Source organism: Vigna umbellata, chromosome 5 (assembly GCF_029865625.1).
Source record: "Vigna umbellata cultivar VRB3 chromosome 5, Vumbellata_1.0, whole genome shotgun sequence".
Taxonomy (NCBI): Eukaryota; Viridiplantae; Streptophyta; class Magnoliopsida; order Fabales; family Fabaceae; genus Vigna; species Vigna umbellata.
Window position 1 is genome coordinate 24355566 of NC_142169.1, and position 20735 is coordinate 24376300.

Consider the following 20735-nt stretch of genomic DNA (forward strand, 5'->3'; position numbering starts at 1 on the left):
TGGCATAAGAATTAACATCACTTTTATCACAAAACCCCAAGACATTGGGTTTATGAATATGTTATCTCATATGTTATATAACTTTGTTTGTTATTTCTATCGAATGTGAAACTTAGAGTTACGCTTTGATTATTCCTAACAATTAATTATACAAAATTGCTAAGAAAACAAAAGTGTAAAAGATAATAATATTTTCTTAGATACTATTGGACCTACATGTTCATAAAAAGACTCCGTGTGACCAACATCTCCTTCCTGTGTTATACCATCAAAGACACCAATGGCCACAACTATATACAGGAAGGGTGGTCTGATTCAAAAGATCTTCAAATGATATTCTTCTTTAATTTAAATCATCCTTCACAAACTTCTTCCAACTTTCTCTTGATCGCTCAATTCCCCTAGGTAAAGAAACGTTATTTCAATACAAGATATCTAAATAATACATCAAATAATAGTGCTATAACTGTAACCTGAACTGTATCAATGGAAGCATCTAGCATAAATGTTTCAAGTGTATTTTCAATGATCTTTCATTAAAATATCTCGAAATGACTTGGCATGGAAAGTAAATTTTTCCTGAAGATTGGCATGAGAGGCTAGAAAATTGACTTCGTAGCAGGCTCACTTTTAATTTTGTATTCGGATGACGTTGTACCTTTCAAAATTTGTAGGATTAATTTCATCTTAGACTTGCTACATTTTTTATAAGCATGGATATATTTACTTTTAAAAAATTATTTAAATTCACTTTTAAAATACCATTTCCAAATGCAAAGCCATTTTTTACGTTATTTTAAAAATATATTAATTCTTTCAAAGTTCTACCAAACTTTAGTAGAAATAGCCCAAAATTGTCATCTTTCCATTCCAACCTAAAGTTTAGAGAGATAGAAACCATGAACCTGATTCTGAATTGCTACAGGCTTTTGACCTGCCAACTTTCGGCCAGAAGGAACCCGTGCCACAGATGTAGCAGCTGCTACAGCAGCCACACGTATTCTGCCAAATTCATCATGCATTCCTTATTCTTATATTCAGTTTCCACTTAAAAAAAACAATGGGAAATAGAGATGAAGAAAAACAAGCTAGAAAGTTTATATCACCTTCTATGTACATCAATATACACATCAGTCTCGTCCACAATTTCTTCCTGCAAGGATGAAAATTATTAGAAAATTTTCTTCATTCTAAGGAAAACAAATTGTACTTTGTTTTTTATGCACCAATAATGCACAATAATGCCATGTGACTAAGGTAATCTTAAAGGGACGATAACAAAAGTGAATAACCGAGCTGTGATTAGTGCAAGTGGAGGGTACCTGAAGGAGTTCTTCAAACACGTCTTCCAAGGTAATGATTCCAATAACTTCATCCCCATCGTCAGCATTGTCAAGAGAGTGGTGGGAACCATTTGTTGCAGTGACATCTTTCTGAAATTGTTGTTCTGCAGCATGCTTAGAGAGTTTGTCAATATTGACAACCTTTTCTGATTTCTCGTAAAACCTGGCTAGTAATGGCATAGTTAGTTGAGAACTCTGCTTTATGACTTCTTTATCCTCGGATTTCTCAATGTTACCAGTTGCCAGAGGGTACTTTGTCTCTCGTTTAACCTTGACTACAGCTGCCATATGACTGCTTCCTTTTTGAAACTCGTTGAGGATATCATAGAGAGGCATATCTGCTGGAACTCTGGATTAGTAATGAACAACAGTTTAGTAGAATGAATGAGTTAGATAGACGAAGTATAAGGTCACCATTGGTCAAACCTTGGAATTCTCCGGATGGAAACAGCACTGACTGGGGTCTCTGTTTCAGCTCTTACAGTAAGAAGGTTCTTTACCTAGCAAATTCAGTGGTAAAACGTTGTTAGCAGTTAGTTCTAGAAAAACATTTTTTTAAGCATCTCTGAATCAGTGTAAAAACTCACTAGTAAGAGGCCAATTATATTTTTGGGGTTTCCACTGTATACAGGAACACGACTATGGCCTCGTGAAAGAATTTTCCCAATTGCTTCCCTGTGATTAAGCAGAAAAAAAATCTTCAGCTCAAAATATATAGGTCAAATAACAAGGTAAAGGTAACTAGATGACCTTTCTCCCTTACTTTTGGGAATGTTGTTCAAAAAATAAATTACCTTAACTTACTCAAAAAACGGTTCACTAGAAGTTAATCTGACTTTCAATTAGATGACCTTTCTCCCACACTAACTACTCTACTAAAAGAATAGCCTTTTTTAATCAGTCCAAAGAAATAAGGAATGTGATATCCCAGAATCAGCAATGCATTTATGAAGTACAAATATATATCATATGCATAAGAAAATCAAGAGTGTCTGCGTAATCATTAGTTAATAACACAGAAATGCCACAGCACATATTCCAGACAACAGATAAATTTCTGTCCGTACTGGAGTGCTGCATATCTTGCTTATCTTGCTTTTACAAACTCCATTCATTGATTTACATGCTACTTCCATTTCAATGTAAATCATGGCAAAATAAAAAGAATGAAAAAAATATTCACGCATGCAATTCAAATACACGAGTTCAGGTTACTAATAGACCGATAAAGTGAGGTAAAACTGTGTCGGGTAAGTGACATCAAGTAGTCCACATTCCACAATAATTTGGTTAGAAATAACTATGCCCTCTGAGATTGCTACATCGATCTGACCAGAAAAGCCAATAGAAAAAAAACGCACCAGTCCAATTTGGAAGCCACATCCAAGGAAAATGTAGATTCGATTGGTGTCATGGCCTCCTCAGCAGTCTGCATAATGATGTAGAAATGTTTTCTATTATAAAATCAAGCCAATATAATAGATATATCTGGGTTCGGATTTATCTTGAAACTGAAAAAGAGGATTGTCCTGAAAGAGTGGGTAAATTATAACATCCATAGACTACTATTACTGGGATTGTTACCGTAAAACAATAAAGAGAGCCCAGCTAAAGCTTTTCAGAACATGTCCAGTTGCTAAGCAAAGGAACTGGCATGGATGATGAAGCAAGGACCATACATACAAATGTAGATTTGAAATTCGAAAAGTCATATGACAGTTACTTCTTTGCCAGAAAAATATGCTCTCCTAACTTAGGCACTCATGATAGTCTTATTCTACAGCTTTAAACACAGAGCCAAAATATCATACATTTAGAGGCATAAATTGTCTTGTTGGCACAGTATATTTTTACTTTTTCAGTTATATCATGAGCAAATTTCATGCCATTCATATATTCTGATGTAGGGAATCTTTAAAGAAATGACAACTGTCAAACTCTTTGTTACATATAGAGGACAAGAGATAGAACTATCAGAATGTCTTCTCCAAATCAACAGTAGCTACCTTCTCCGTGAGATCTAATGCTCCGCTGATAATTGTTGCCTCGTCATGAGTGAGTTCACCACCTTTACCAGCCTTCAATGGTAAAAGAAAAAGAAGTCAAGGGAAACCGAAGCAATTGAAGAAATTGAAAATTCATCATGGAGAAATAATAAGCATTCCTTTATAAATTAAAAAGCTATACAAAATGGTCATAATTAAAAAATTACCTCTTGGCTATGGATTGAGACAAGGGCTTTCAACTGTGCTCGTCTAAATAATGCATGACTATGACCAAGTAAAATATCCAGAACCTGGAAGCATAAATGTAAAGATCTACAAAAGCCACAATTTATTTTGAATAAAAATGTACGCTATTACGAACTATATAGCATATGTCTTCAGAAAAAAAAAAACAGCTTAATATGACTACTGAAAGGTTCAACCTTAGATAACCTAATCCAAATTGTCAGAAGCCCTTTTACTATAGGGCATAAGGTTAGTAATTGGGATAACTGAAAGAAAAATCTATTTGAGCATATCCTACTTAATCAGAGTCATAAAAACAATAAGCAGTATTGTGATGGGTAGGTGAAGTTGTGTATCACCTTTACAGCATATTGGGCTTGGAGAATATGATTTGCATATAATTTCTTCAATTAAAATTATAATTTAGACAAGCATAGGCCTTACCTTTCCAATAGGAAAAGCAATTGGATAACAGATGATCATCAGAACACGTACAAGCCCCACAAAATTAGCACCAACATAGAGCCCATATCTCGTACATATAGCTTGTGGGATAACCTATTCCAAAATGACATTGTAACAACAGTCAGTGTAATTTTCTGCTTAAATACTAGTGTATGATGCCTGAAATCTGGATTGGAAAAATATTGTACCTCTCCAAAAGCGAGAACAAAAGTCACAGATAACAGTACTGCTACAAACGGATGAAAAATTTTGTCAAGGTAAATTGGAAGTGCCTGCAAAATCAAAAGGGCAGGAAAGGAAAACATGAAATGAAGGATCCACAAATAATCATTTGTTGTTATAACATCAGCTACCCAAAAGCAATGTTAACATAAATTATTGGTTCTGTGACATCTGTTATAATTGGCTTTTTTAGCTCTTTACTCTTTTGGGATCATCATTCTTGTTGACCAAGGGGAAATGAAGGTGCCATCAATTTCAACTTGACTACAGTATAAACTTGTTTATTGTCAGGAATTTTCAAATTAATTATAGGTTTATTCTAAAACTGATCCAAAAACTCAGAACAGAGATTTTTCTCAATTTCTTCAGCCTAAGTTCTCACTTAATTAACATTGTATTTTTGTAAGAGTTGTACAGATAAATATGACCTTGACTCAGTTAAACAAAAAATGATTTTGTAGAAAAGTTACCATCTTCTTTAAATAATTACCCTTATATAGTTTAGAAGCAGTGTGGGTGTAACACTTTGAACACCAAACTGAAGTGCAAAATGAAATCCCTAGAATTCTCCAATGGGGAAATCAAGCCAGCAAAACATGTCCGATTTCTAAATTCAAGGTACTGTACCATATCATGTACCTTTTTGCCTTTTTGATTATTGAAAGAATAGACAATTGTTGGTTGGTTGGTAGGTTGGTTGGTTGGATGGTTGGTTGGATGGTTGCTTGATTGAATTGAACTATTAAATTAAACCCTCTAAAGAAATGACCAACAATGAAAATGATCAAGCAATACAATTTCTTCAAGAAAACAACCAGGATAAAAAAATTTACCATACGAACATATTTACTTCCGTTGATCAGTAAGAAACAAATTATGCAGGGTAATCAGACAGCAATTAGTTTTACAAAGAAAGCAAACCCATTTGATCAAGGATTAAAATTCCCAAAACCAAGTTGCGAATACCTCCATGGCACAGGCGTTACAAAGAAGCAAGGTGACAAGCAACTGATGCTGCTTCTGAACAACGGGCAAAATAGCAGCTGCAAGAGTGAACCAAAAGGTCAAAGAGAGAAACAAGAAAAGAACGAAATTATCATAATATAATATTTGGTTGAGAATGTTAGGTAGGGTGGTACCAGCTTGTTTTTTCTCGGTGGAGGAACCACTCTGCTGGAGAATCTCAAGGTCAACCAGACCCAGAGACATTAATCCAAGAGTAAGACCAGACATAATCCCAGCGAAGAGAACAAGCAAACAAGAAATTCCAGCATAAAAAAACCACCAGAGAGTCCCAAATGGAATATCCTCAGCATCGTAGACGAAATTCCCTGGTCGGAACTCCATCATACCCACCGTCTGCTCATGCAACATACTCTGTTGCTTACACCTCAGGAAAGCAAAAAAAGTAACAACAATTCACACTTCCCTCGAAGAAACAAAACAAAGAGCACACGCACCATCACGAGGACCTTAATAATAATAATATTTAAGAAAACATAAATGGACCTGCCATTCTATATCATTTTGATAGTGCCATTTGTTACGTAAATAGAATCTGTCGGTATCGGTGGGCACTGTAACTTAGGTAGTTTTTATTGTGTTGGGCCCAGGCCGAATTTATTGTGGATTGTGTTAGAGTAGTCCCTTTTTGTTCAACTTTTTTTTTTTGCTAAATGGAGTCACTGCATTAACTCACCCATAGTAAATAGAGAGAAAAGATTTCATTTTTCAAAACTTTGAGTTGATACCTGTAATAAATCCTGTTTCATTCTATATCTAACAAATCGTTTTATATAAAATTAAATTAAATTGATAATTCTGAAATGAGTTTAATTTGGTTGATACTGATTTAGAAATAGTAGAGAGTAGTTGGAGGGGAACTTTGATGGCTATTATATGCCACTGAACAATGGAATAATACAAGTTAATATCATCCTAATGTTATGTTAGAAGAAGAAACATAAATAGAAAAGAAAAATAATTAGTAATTTTGTAACAATAATTGAGAATCACTTCGATTGAGATATTATTTTCTACCCATTAGGAAGTATTCTAGAAGTGGATATTGATAAGATTTAATATGCAACAACGTGGATGTTCTAATCTTATGCTATTTGGTTAACAAGGAGAGACTTCTCGAACACCAAAGATATTATGTTCCTCTTTTTTATTACGTTGATATAGTGTGAAAATATCTTGATGAGTTGAAGATAGATGTTACGGTTGTATATGAAAAAGTCTAGAATACCACACTTTGCTAGATACATAGTGTGATAGCTAACCAATGGATTCCATGTCTTTCTCAAAAATGTTATGTTCAAACTGTATGGTCAAACGTCTTCATTAGGTATTGAGAAGGATTTGCAGTTTCTTAGAAGTCTTGATAACTTGATGTAGAAGACAATAAACAATTAATATTTAATGTTGATTGACAAAGTGTGTAATCTCTCTTTTGGACGTGTATAAGTTATATACGAAGAGAACATTTGACTTCTGTTTTGTAGATTAGATTGTAATTCTAATTTTTTTTCCTTTTTAAAATCTACAATTAATAGAAATTACTTAATTTAGAATAATTGGTTTTATTTAAAATCTTAATGTATATTGTTTTATAAATAGACTTTATTAATAAAACATAAGAATAAATATTATCTCAAAAGTCTGATACTAATTACTTTTTCTAGTTTTACATCTTTTTCAATATATCAACAATTATTTGTTTTCTATAAAAAAAATCATTATATATGAAATCACAACCACCAAACGGTGAACTATAGTAAAACCAAAATGTTTTTTTTTAAATAAAAAAGTTTCATAATCATTTCCATTAATAAATAAAAAAAACAAATAAATAAATAAATTATTTTTACACAAATGCACACAACACTTTAAAAGAACAATCTTCCTAGCCAAAAGTGAAACAATTGTCTCAATAGACAACCTTTCCTGTTCTGATGGTACAAAACATCCTCAAAGAACAGTCTCCTCAGTCACAAGTGGAATATATCGCCTTCACAAATTAGTCTCTTCGACCATGGTGGAACAAAATGCTCTCTCAAATAGTTTCTCCGACTAATGAAATTCATCACTCTTTCAAATAGTTTTTCCGACTATGGTGGAACATAACACTCTTCAAAGCAATCTCCTAAACTAATGAAAGTCATTATTCTTTCAAGAAAATAACTTCAACTAATGGAACATATCACTTTTTTTATTAATCTCTCTAACTAATGTGAAACACATTCACAAACACATAAACTTTCAAAACAAGACTTCACTGAAGCTATATTTTTAAACCATTTATTCTAAATACTCATGCAACTTCATAACATCTAATTTAATAGCTTTAAACAACAAAAGTTAGAAATAACAATTAGAAGTTAAGATTTATTCATTAGTTAAGATTTACCCTTTTGTTAAAATAGATATCATGGATAATATAAACTCTTTAAACATTAACTATGAATGAAAATATTGGTGAATATCTATTATTATATTGTTTTAGTAGTATTTTTGATTTTATGAAAAATATAATTATTACATAATGAGATTATGAAGAAGTTGAAATAATTTTGTATTCAAATTACAACAATTAAATAATTTTTATTACATTTTAGTGTAATGAAGATGATTATATTTACAGGCATGTTATTTGTATTGAAATTGTTTTCAAATAAAAAGATATATGATAATTTTTATCACTGTGATGGATTTTCAAAAAATATTTGTCAAGGGTATATAAATATATAAAAAAACTGAAAAATATCAAATATATAAAATATATTAAAATTTAAAAAGACTAATTTAAATTATATATTAATTTATATGAATATAAAAAAGAAAATTGAGGGACCAATGTCCCCTCAGTCACCATGATGATCCGTCCTTGATTTTACTATCAGTTCTTACAATTTTCAAATGCCGTTTATATAATATATTAAATGACGAGTGTTACAGTAGTTTGGATAAAATAACATTATATTTTGTAACGATAAAGTCTATAGTATGGGAACCAACCACTATTTATAAAAATAAGGTTTTATCAAATATGGTTTGGTTTGCTCAGATAGATTATTATTTATTTAATTAGATTCATGTGTAAAATCAATATAATTGGATCCCGCCATTGAGGGTTAATGAATTTAGAATGAAGGTGGGTTGTAATATTAAGCTTAGTTGTTATTCCATTGATATCATCATCTTCAACCTTTTATCCGAATAAAAAATTTTAGTAATTCATTACTGTCATCGAAAAACGTCATCATTAACTTCTATGCATCGTCACACGACCACCCCTAGCACAAAACCATCTTCTTCCTCGAACCAGCCAAAAATAATGAGTTTTCTCTACTCCCATTGCATCAACCACCTGACACCGCCATAAAAACCTGCAAAGAAATCAGATTCAACAACCAGAAAACTCAAAAACAACATCAATCCGTAATCGCAATCATCATCATCACGAACCCTAATCCAGAAAACAAAAGTCCAAATACCAAAAACCCAATCGCAATATCGTAATCACAGGTCAATTCATCATTGCACAAGACCGAACCACTCACAACAACCATGATGAACCTTAGAGTTCAAAACTCTGGCTACTGTGAGTAACTCGCACTTCATCGCGACTCACACCAGCAGGGAAAACACACTAGAAAGCAAAACCATGAACCCTAACCACGTTTTCTAATTAGCACATCCAAATCGCAGACTCCATGGAAACCCAAATCTCTTCACATTCTTTGCGGACCTGCAAAGAGGAAGTCCAAAAACATAAAAAGTCTCAAATCACAACAACCAGAATCATAGAAATTTCATTCCCAATTTGGTTTTCAGAAATGTCATTCCTAATTTCAAGAACCCTAATTTAGTTTTCAAAAATCTCCTTACCAATTTGATTTTTAAAAATTTTGTCACTCTAGAATTCAATTTTTAGAATCATTTTTTTAATTTTTTAATTTTTTAATTTTACTGTAACTTGATCTGAATGTACCATATCAATTAATAATTTAACAACTCAGCTTAATTTTAACATTGTTAACTCAATTTAATAGGAGAAACCCAATTGCATTGATTTTGTCCTTTTATAGACTCAATTAAAAAGAATTAAAAAAAAATCGATTTAAGAAAATCTAATATAAATAGAAACTATTCATACAAGTTCGTAGTATTCTTGAATAAAATAAAGCAATTGTTTTTACAGTCAAATGCATAAACTTTTGCATTCATTCTTCATCACGTGCTTTCTTATTTTTCATTATAGAATATATCCAAAAGGGAGTATTTGGCCCTCTCAGTAAAAGTTTAAAGGCATTAGGTGGGTTAGGTTTGCTTAGTCTAGGGGCAAAAGTGTATTCTCCTGAGAGTTTTTGACTTCTTCATCAATAAAAATATTTTTACACAGATTTTTTACAACATTATAACACAGTATATATATTATTTTCTTAATAATTTATTATTTATTTATTGTTATACTGACATATTTTAAATCTAATAATAAAATGATATGTATATTGATTTAAAATATTATCAAAAAATCTGTAAAAAATGAATTTGCTGGCATTTTATTATTTTAGATAAAAATCTTCCTTAAAATATATTTGATGAAAGACAATAATATATTAACGCAGATTTTTTTATAATATTTTAATATAATACAGGTATTATTTTGTTATAAATTAGCATAATGATAAATAAATAATGAATTAATAGAAAAATATACTTGTCTGTTCTTTAAAAATGTTGTAAAATAATCTCAGTATTTTTTTATGGGTTCTGGACGGTAAACTCTTCATGAAATTAATGTTGCAGATACAATAATCTCAGTTTTATTGAGACGTCTTGTATTTATTTTTACTCCATTTGGTAGTTTAAGTTGGATCAAACTAACATTTTCCACTCCTTTCTCGTGTATTTTATCGTGTTCAATTTCTTAATGGTCCTGCTCTTTGTGTTTTTGGATAGTAAGCCTTTACCTGAGTTCATTCTTTTTCTGTTTTTGTTGTCATGGTGGAAGATATCAAAAGGAGGATATAAATCAAAAGTCCAAGCATTTGCAAAATGATGAGTGCTTGAGGGATTCGATATTATGATAGCTCGCTGATATTTTCAGTGTAAAAATCAAATGCATACCTTGTTAATTTAATGAAAGAGTAACTTTGCATGATAACATAGCAGTGAAGTCTAATCTCATTTCATTTTTTATTATTGAATAATTTGGTTTTAACTTTAAATTTTTGGATCACCACCATATTTTACCATCAAATTGTTTTAATTACATATCCAAATAACACTATGATTTCTAATAAAAATTTATTAAATCTTTATCAATACAACAATTGGTACTACAATTAAACCAATACATTTATTAATGTACTTGTTCTTAAACTCAAGAAGTGATAAATCGTCGTATTAAATAATGTCGTATTTGATACTTGTGTCGTATTTATGTATCATAGTGTCATGTTTTACTATTGGTCTTCTCTCTTTTATGAGTCTTTATTTTTTTAAGAGATTGGTCTTGCCTCTTTATACAATGAATGTTTATGAGATATTACTTGCAAAGTGTTTTTTTGGCTATGTTAGTGGTTGTCCAAGGAAATAAGTCTCAATTTTTTTGTTAACACTTCAGTTATGATTCCCATGTCATCAATTTTCAAACATCCTCCCAATTGTATCCTACTCTTTTTTTCCTAGTTGGTAATGTCTTCCTTAGGTTTTGTTCTTATATTATCGTTTACTCATGATTTTAGGTTAATCATAGCAAAAATTCATTCTTCGTTGTGTCAACATCGATTCGATTCCGTTGGTGTAGATTCTATCTTCAAGTTAATGATGTAGCATTCTAAAGTCGTCTTCTACTCAACATGAATGGTAACAATTTCTCCATACTATGACAAGAACTTCATGGTTAAATGTGGAATCAACGCTATCTTCTAAGCTTGTTAACCGAAGGTTCTCCTAACAAGATGTTGTATAAGGTGTTAACATAAACAATCTCATATCACACTTTGACAGTTTTGTATCTTATGGTTCCTTCGTCAAACTTCTGACCTTTAGTTTACTCGCTTTTTCAAAAAAGTAAAAACCTAATCGCTAGAAAGTTTTCCAATACAATATGTCAACCAAGCTACCTTAGTCCACAAATATTTTCACCACTGCAAAATAGGCGAGTTCAACACCATGGGATTGTTTTTACCATGGTTAATTGCTTGGAAGTCTTCATTTGTAAAGATGATGATCAACATACTTCGCTTGGTCCTTAAAAGATCAAAATGCCATCAAGTGTTTCTTCCTAATAGAGGTTGATGCTCCTCACCTCACAAATCTTCTTAATATATTGTTAATAACACCTTTTAAGAGCATGTTCCTTTCCTTTTGGGCATTGTCTTTTCTCTTTGTGGTCGACTTTTTTTCTCTCTTCTCTAGGATGACCTCATTTGTGGTTGCGAACATCTTTTTCATATTTTTTTCTCTAGGATGGTCTTTAGGTGGGAGTTCTTGGGCCTTATGGGTATCTAGTATTCTAGATTGATGATCTTATCAATATCTTGTCTTCTTGGTATTTAGTCTTCTTAGTCTTTGGGAGCATAATACTCATGAAGTAACTTCAACAATCAAATCACTATCGCAAAAAGTTAAAGGTTAGTTCTATAAACATTATATATAAGAAAAGTCAACCTTGTAACTTTGGGATGTTCAATTATTTATATACTCTTAATGAACTTTTACGTGCACAAATTATGAAAAAATACAGAAATGTCTACATATCACAATTTTGGTTGTTTAAAATAATATTGTTTAATTGTATCATTAACTAATAATACTAAGTTTATATTAGATTACTGCTATTTTGAATGGGTGTAACTGAATTGCTTAAATAATCTCAACTTCACACTATCTTCATAACTTGATTACATTGTATAAATAGATATAAGAACTAGAAAGCAAAATAAATACAAAGATAAACCAATAAAAAAGATTACACGAAATATTTATATTAGTTCATATCAATTAGTCCTATATTAATTCTTAATTTCTCATCTCTAAAAAAAATGGTTATGCTATCAAATGAAATTTGTAGAAAACGAATAATAATTACAAACTCAATATAACAATCAACATTGAAACACTAAAGAGAATATTATCTTAAAAGAAAATATAAGCTTCCATAATATTGAAAAAATTAGTAATAACTAATTAAAAAGAATTATCAAAACAAAACAAAAACGATCACAAAAATTTTAGAACTCCATACAATCTTTAATTATTAGAAGCTTAAAAATACTTTTGAAAATATGAAACAACTTTGTTAATCATGATATAATTTGCTCAAATTGATTAACAAAGTTATTTGAAATATCTAGATTGAATATCTACTTATAAGGGTTTGAAAACACTTATTTAAAATAAGAAATGACACTTTTGTTTATTCTATCAAGCATATAATCAATTATTCTCATATATTTGTAAAAATAATTACAAAGCTTTCATTATTAATTAATTAAGGAGCATATCTAATTGATTGAATTCTTTATTCATTTAATGATGTAAGTTTATTTAATCAATTATGAAATATTATAATCGGTTAAAATTTTAAAAACGTTAAAAGCACTTAATATATTAACTGGTTTATTTCATTAAGAAAATGGATACTCAGTTATACTGGTTTAAAATCTCTTAGGATCTATTTGATCAATTACAGAAAAACTCTAAAACACATAATCCACATCTTCATCTCTCAATCAATCTCTCAATCACTGTCAAAACATTTTGACTTGAAACTTGAGACTTCCCTTTCAATATTTTTCATACTTAATTATATTTTAGTTTTCGTTTATATTTTTGTTTGTGTTTCTCAAATTTTTTTTACCTTCTTTGTTCCTATTTTTTTTTTTGTTTTTAAATCTATTTCTTTTTTTTTAAGCTTGATTCTAAATATTTATTTTCTCTATCGTGTTTTCAACTTTTCTGCGACAATTTGATAAGCCAAAAACATGGTTATTTTCATCATTGTTTCTATCATAATTTTCATTGTTGTTTTATTTTTTATATGCTTAATATCCGTGATGTCCCTATTTTTTTCATATGTATTCAATTTGGTCTCAATTTTTTTTTCAATGTTATCTTAAAAAATGTAATTTTTGTTTAATTTAATCTTTTTTGCAAACGATAATTAAATCGTTAACTTGTTAACGACATACATTCTAAGTGTGCTCAAGATTAATGAGATGACATTTAACTACTGTCATGTCACCACCTTCTTCAACCTTTAGCCCAAAGAGAAATTGAAACCCTACTTTCTCTCTAGTCACTTAACCTTAGCACCGCCACCAAACCCTAAAGCCACTGCCGCCGCAGAGATCGTCCAAAGTCACCATGTCGCCGTGAAGCCGCGCCTGCAAAGAACCATGATAGTCATCACGCACAACCTCCATGGCCATCACCATCAAAGTCACGACACTCTCCTCAGGCCGCCGCACTACCCAGATCACCTCGCGCCTCCGCCTTCACAGGATTTTCTCAAGCCGCCATTATCAGCATCTCGTACCTGCAAATCAAACACAAGCACCCAGAAACATAAAAAGTTGAATCGCACAACCCAAACCGCTAAGTCTTCATCATCAATAATGTCGCAAGCCACCCTAATCTCGAACTCCATTCGAATCTTCATTCTCGCGCATCAACCATGAATCATCCAAATCGAGAGCTTCATCGTCAACATGACAATCCTTGCTGTCGTTGCGCAAAACTCCAGGGCCATCATCTTCTCCAACCTACAGAGAACCACAACGAAATCCAGAAAAATCCCAAATCAAAGAAACCTAGAATCGCGTCGTTGCTTGCCTTCACCGGCCACCATGAGTGCTTTCTTACACAACTAGGTTTGTCTTCTTCATGCTACCATGAGCCACACAATTTGCGAAATCATCCTCCATTAAAGCAAAACTGCGAGCAGCGTTTTCCTTCTTCTCGCAGCGTAGGAAGGTTTTTCCCAAATGCAGAACCCTAATTTGTGGTTGGTAAAGGGGCTGCCACGAAGACTCTACTTTTGACGTGACAGTAGTTAAATGTCATCTCATTAGTCTTGTGTACATCTGGACTGTCTGTCGTTAACGATCTAACGGCCGTTTGTAAAAAGGACTAAATTGAACAAAATTACATTCTTAGGACAACATTGAACATAAAAAAAACTGGGACCAAATCTTACATACCTGACAAAAATAGGGACCATAATAAACCTTTTTTATATTTATTGTTTGCATATTACACTTTTATTTTTGTTGTTTCTGTACGTTTTTTTTATTTTAATTTCTTGGTATGATTTATTGTTTTCCATCAATATTTTTTAGTTTTATTGTTTATTTAGATTCACAAAAATAAATTTATAATATAAATAAATGTACATCTCATTTTATAAATCAATTTTATTAAATTATATTGGACTTAAATTTTATTTATAAAATAGTAAAATAAATATTAAAATAAACAATTGAATAAATTAAAATAATATTAATATAATAATTTAAGTTATGTAAAATAAATATTTAAACATATTTGTAATTATAATAAATATTAATAGTCACAATATTTATATAATTAATTGACATATAATTTAGTAGTGTTTGATTAAAAAAATATAAATGAGTAATTTCTAAAAAAATTCTCTCTCTCAAATTTTCGTTTCCTTCTTACTACAATAAATTGCCTGGAGCGCTTTAATTCCCTTGAGTTATAATTTTCTAATCCCTCTTAAAGAGCATGTCCACCTTGTTGTTCATTGTCCATTTAATGAGGGTAAAATTGGGTTATTAGATTTTATGGGGGTGCATTCATTTTGTAGGACACACGAAAGTGATGTGAGTGTGGGAAAATGACAAAAAGTGGGGAAAAACTAAAATGTCCCAAAGTTCTTAGGTGTTCATCAAAAATTTCGGAGAAGGGAAAAACTATAATTTCAGAAAAAATGAAAACTAGAATTGGCGGATTTTTTTTTTAATCCAATATTTTCAAATTATTATGGGTTCTTTTCACCAAAAGACATTTAATATTAATTGTGTGCCAGTTAATTATAGAAACATTATAATTATTGATATATTTGAAAATATTAATATTTTTACATATTTATTTTATATAATTAAAATTATTATTACTATTATTATCATCAATTTATTCTACCTAGTTTCAATATAAATAATCATTAGGACTCAGCAATCAATATGGCTTAAAAAGTATTTATGAAGATTGGGTCGTGCTCAAAAACCAAGCTTTTTGGCTCTGTAGAAGCTCCCAATAATAATATTAAATCTTATTAAAAAAACAATGTTTTCCAGAACACACAAACTAAAACCGGAAACAAAGAAAGCATAAATATAGTATCAATCCTTAAAAAGTCGAGAAAACACAAGACAAGACAAGATTTGAGTGAGACAATGACTCAGATTGGTGAACCACAAGAGTAGGTGATGTTACAGGCGTCTCCAACGTTGAGTGTGTACTGGTGCACAGGTCGGACAAGGAAGGGTGGCAAGCGAAGCAGAAGTTCACACACACATTGGCTGTCCACTTCCTTCGCCCACCGGCAACAGTTATCTTCTTCAGGGGTCTGGTGGTGTCGGTGACCGTGTCCATGTCTGTGGTTATGTCTGTGACTGTGACTATGGTGCCTCTCTCCGTCACCATCTTCGCCGTCTGGGGATGGAGGAGAATCAGCTGGTGGCGCTCCATGGCGGAACGGCAACCTGGAACATGCATAGTTCACCAGTGCAAATTGTGATCCACAGAGTGGGCGTGGAGCCTTTGCCACAGGAATGAGTGGGGGTTTTAGTTGGCTCTCCGTCTTTGTCACTAACGTTAGCAATAGCAGAGCCACTGTTATTAGGTTGAGAATCTCCATCATGTCGAATGTTCATGTGATATGATACGAATCCTTGGAAGGTGCTTATATATATACTGTGGTGTTCCTAGGATCTTTTGTGCTTGTTTCTCATGGGTTGTTTTACTTTTGGTGTTGCTGTTATAAAATGTGTTCTCCAAGAGTGTTGTCCTTGTTTCAAGTTTATCATGTCTTTTGTGTGATCATCAAGTGTGTAGGTGACAGGGCAATGGTTACTCCAATTACCCACCTACCTTCTTCCTGGACAATTTTTTTATTACTTAATCTTATACTCTTGTGTGTTAAAAGGTGCTTGTGATAATTAATATGCACGAAGAATCAACATGCAAAATTAATGAGGATAACAAAAAGGAGTTGCAAATATGTAGATATGTAAAGAATACATAACGAGAAAAACTATTTAGGATTTGAGGGAAGTAATTCTAAATCATTTATAAGTCAGATTTTTCATATTAGTAGATGTCAGATTTGTGAGATTTCAATTTCTACATTGAGGAGCGGATTTTATGTACAAAATTCTTCCTTCAATCAACATAAATTTATGAAGAACTGTTCTGCATATTTTCATAGGATTGATGACCCTATTGTATCCTTTGTGAGTTCTCCTTTTAACGGAATAAAACACAAAATTCTAAAAAAAATGTGTATCTTTTTAACTTACCTCTTGAGATATGTGTGAAAGCAAAATAGAAAATGGAGAATAAAACTTTACTAAAATACAAGAATCAAACTTTACAAATATATAAACTCTATCTTTAGAACATATGTATATATTTACAAAAAGACGGCTTAGAGCTACCAAATACTTGAACCATAGATATCTGACAACAACCGTCGAAAACTTAATAATATTTTCTTAACAATCAATTTTTAGAAAGTGCATTGGTAATATATAATATTAACAAAAGTCGAATCCACAAGGATTTAATAAGTATATTTACAATTAATTTTTTGGTTTTTTGATTTTTTAAATATAGAGTACATGTAAATATATATATATATATATAGCAGATATTGTAGACTCGGTGGAGTAGAAAATGTGATTGGATTTCACTTCATCTTCTACTGTACCACTATTATCTTGTTTACTTAATATGCAAATCATTCAATGTTTTGAGAGAACTCTTAGAAGTAGATATAGGCTTATTCTTGTAGCCTAAAACCTAAAGACTTCAAATCTAGTGTGATTCCTCCACTCTTGGTTGAATGAATTCTTACTTATTGGGCAAGACTCTTTCACTCATCACACCCTCTAGATTATGTGGAAGCGTCTAACTAGAGTATGATGATTTGATTCGACCACAATTTGAAACCAATTTCCCAACTCATTTTAAACCAATTAAATGAATGAGTTGTAAATTCATCATTAAGTATAAATCAAATCACAAAAGTACCTAAGAAGTAGAAGTAGAGAAGTAGAATTTTGTTATATCTAACCTCAACAAAAGGTAATTCAGCTACTTATAGAATAACAACTCTAGCAACATTTGCAGATAAATTTATAATAAGAACATCTCTCTCTAGCCTCACACACCTATTTCTACTCTGTCTTCATATTTGAGTATCCATTTCATGCATGTTATAAGGAGATTATGTCTTTATTTATAAAATGTTGTAAAATATTATTATTTTATTGCAATTGAAAGTTATGCAACGTTAATATTTTATTAACAACAGTCAAATCTTTAAGTGCATGAAACGGTCAAATTTTATGGGTTGAAACAGTCAACTTATCTGTTTTAATTTATTTTATTTATTTTATTCTTTCCTAGCTCTATAAATAGAGAGTACTTTCCCATTCCAAATGACCTGAGTCTTTCTCATTCTCTTCTCTTCCTAGCCTCATTTTTATTTCTCTTCTACAAATTATCTTGGGTATAAACTCTATTAAAGTAGAGTTTCTTGCTAGTTCTGTGATCCTCGAATACTTTCGAGAAGTTCCTGTTGTATCCTGGGGGACTTGCGCACACAATGCGGATAAGTCCTTAAGGACAGTGATCTACACGCCTTAGGAAGTATTTTGTTCGTGATCTTTATTCTACTTTTGTCAGTTTATTACTACAATCTTAAGGACTTATGTTTTAATCTCTTACTTTCAAAAGAAAAAAGGTACGAGAAACTTATCTTACTTTATTGTTTTATTGTATGATGAATTTGGAGATACGTTTGATTTTCTTTCAAAGCATGAAAAATATATTTTTAATATTTTATTTGATTATGTGATGAATGTTGATATATTCTTATATTGTTATTTTTCAATTAATTATTTGGATGATTATTAAAAGTTTGAATGCTTAAAATCCATGGTTGGATATTTGTGATATGATAAAGTGGTTATAATTTTGGCAAGTTTAGTACGTTCGAAATCATCAATATTAGTTACCATTTTTGTTGGGTTTATGATTCTGTTATACATGGCATTGATTCCTTTTATTTCATGTATAATTTTTTTTTAATATTAAAGAGAGAAACGGTTGTTTAGTGACAGCCGCAGGCAATGGAGTGAACCTTAAATTACAGTGGAGAGAGAAGATTTTTCCATTGAATTATAATTAGGAATAAAGTAAGAATTAGGGTTTTTCTTTTAATATTAATTAAATTATTTTTGGGGGTTGTTTGAATAATTGGTGATAATTTTAATATTGTCTGTAATAAAAAAAAAAAAATTAAATTGTTCGAGGATCATGGGTAAATGTGGTGGCAGTGAGATTAAGGAACAATTTATGCTTAAAGTATTCTGAGAAAAAAATAAATAAATAAATAAATAGGAACCCTAATTTTTTATCCCCTTTTCCCAGTCTCGCAATTTTTTTCTCTCTCGCGCACCAACCCTTAAGTGCCCTCCACCTTTCCTTTTTGCGAAACTCCACCTTTCCTTTTTGCGAAACTCCACCTTTCCTTTTCCTTGTTCTGGACTCGCGAAGGCGCAAATTTTGGTGTGCACTGAGGTTGATTCTCAGGGTTCTTCGTCGCGCCACCCAGGGAGGGTTTTCTTCTCCTCTTTCGCCATGGTTCGAGCTCGTAAAGCAGGGAAGCTTCATTCCCTTTTCTCTTTGTCTCACGCTGAACCAAGAACTCAAGCAATGGGAGTTGCGGCGTGCACGGGAAAGTTCTTTCCCTTACTCTTATGGGTTCAAGGCTCGAATCAAAATAGGGAACTTCCCTCTCTTCTTCTCTGATTCCAGCGATTTCTCTTTGGGAGTGGAGATCAGGTTTGGTGGCTCAGGCGCGGTGTTTCCGCGACGTGTGGGTTCGCTCTCTGGCGTCTCTGTGGCGGCGAAGGTCTCTGCTTGTTGGCATTCTCGTGGTAGAGCATGGCGTTCACGTTAGGGTTTCGATTCGGGGATTTTGAGGTTTCTAATTTTGTGTTTTTGGGTTGAGTCACGAGGAAGGAGACTACTGCGTTTTGGGGATTTCTGATCATGTTCAAGAATTTTCTTTTAGGTGTTTTATTCTTGTTTTTCAATTTGCATTTTGAGAAGTTCCATTCTTGTTTCCCAGTTTACTTTTTGAGTGTCAAAATTCTGGTGTGGGAAATCTTGTGCTCTTGATCTAGTCGCGTTTCATTTGGAGATTTTTGGGACTTTCTATTCTTGTTTTTCGATCTTGAGATGTGGGGGTTGTTCTGACCTTCGTTTTGGATTCTCACGGTGGTTGCGATGGCGGTGACAACCGTTTCGTGGTGGTTGTCAGCGGAGTTACTCTTTTTTGACCGTGAGATTTGTCGTGGTGGCTCCGACATCGTCGGACTGTGTTTGGTCAGTTTGGACCTATTTGGGCTGCAGGCCAGAGTTTGACCCGGTGTCTGTGATTAGTTCAGTTTGAACTACTTAAACTGCAAACCCAAACTTCGGACTATTTCTCGGCCAGTTGGGTGCAGGTCGGAGAACTCATAATATTGTTTTAATTAATAATAATCAATTGTAAATGAAAAATAGAATTAAGTAATTATTGAAATTAATTAATGAAATTAAATTATAAAGAGAGATGAAAGTATTAATTTATAATTATAATTATGGGAACAAAGTTATTACTATTTATTTAGTAATTAATTGGAAATCAAATTAATTTATTGAAAGAGAAATTAATTTGATTTAAAAAGGAAGTTGATGGGATTTTAATTAATTGAGAATTTGATTTTAATGATGATTATGATCTATTATTTTGGAATGACATTTATTTATTGTTGGTTATCTATTGTTTGAGTAGAACCTATTGAGCATATTTTATTCTTAGAATGAGACTTTAGATAACTATAATGTCAGATAGAGAATGAGAATGAAATTGTTGTTAGAAATAAAATATTTCTAAGATTATTAGGTCTTAGAATCATAAGAAAGGGAGATAGTATATTATTATCCCAAGAACAATATATTGAGAAACTTCTTAAGAAGTTTGAGTTTTATGACCTGACACAAATGAGTTCCCCTTATGATGCTAGTTCTAAATTAGTGAAAAATAAAAGACAGTCATTATCTCAGCCTCAGTATGCCCATATGATTGGGAGCTTACTGCACTTGGTGAGCTTTTATATACTTGATATTGCTTATGCAGTAGGTACACTGAGTAGGTATA

At 31.8% G+C, this 20735-nt stretch overlaps 2 protein-coding genes across 2 annotated transcripts; both read right to left on the bottom strand.

Annotated features, from left to right (window-relative positions):
* Positions 1-5771, bottom strand: LOC124827119 (CBS domain protein with a domain protein (DUF21)). The gene is made up of 13 exons (XM_047300110.2): positions 5401-5771; positions 5228-5304; positions 4228-4311; positions 4019-4132; positions 3556-3639; positions 3350-3421; positions 2705-2772; positions 1931-2018; positions 1770-1843; positions 1323-1692; positions 1107-1153; positions 906-1002; positions 1-401 (listed from the first exon to the last, which is right to left on the bottom strand). Exons 1-13 carry the CDS (start codon positions 5633-5635, stop codon positions 393-395), a joined length of 1419 nt encoding a protein of 472 aa, XP_047156066.1. The 5' UTR covers positions 5636-5771; the 3' UTR covers positions 1-392.
* A 9775-nt stretch (positions 5772-15546) lies between these two features.
* LOC124827110 (Tetratricopeptide repeat (TPR)-like superfamily protein) lies at positions 15547-16203 on the bottom strand. Its single transcript, XM_047300099.2, has one exon. The coding sequence runs from the start codon at positions 16161-16163 to the stop codon at positions 15702-15704; it is 462 nt and encodes a 153-aa protein (XP_047156055.1). The 5' UTR covers positions 16164-16203; the 3' UTR covers positions 15547-15701.
* Positions 16204-20735: the final 4532 nt, after the last annotated feature.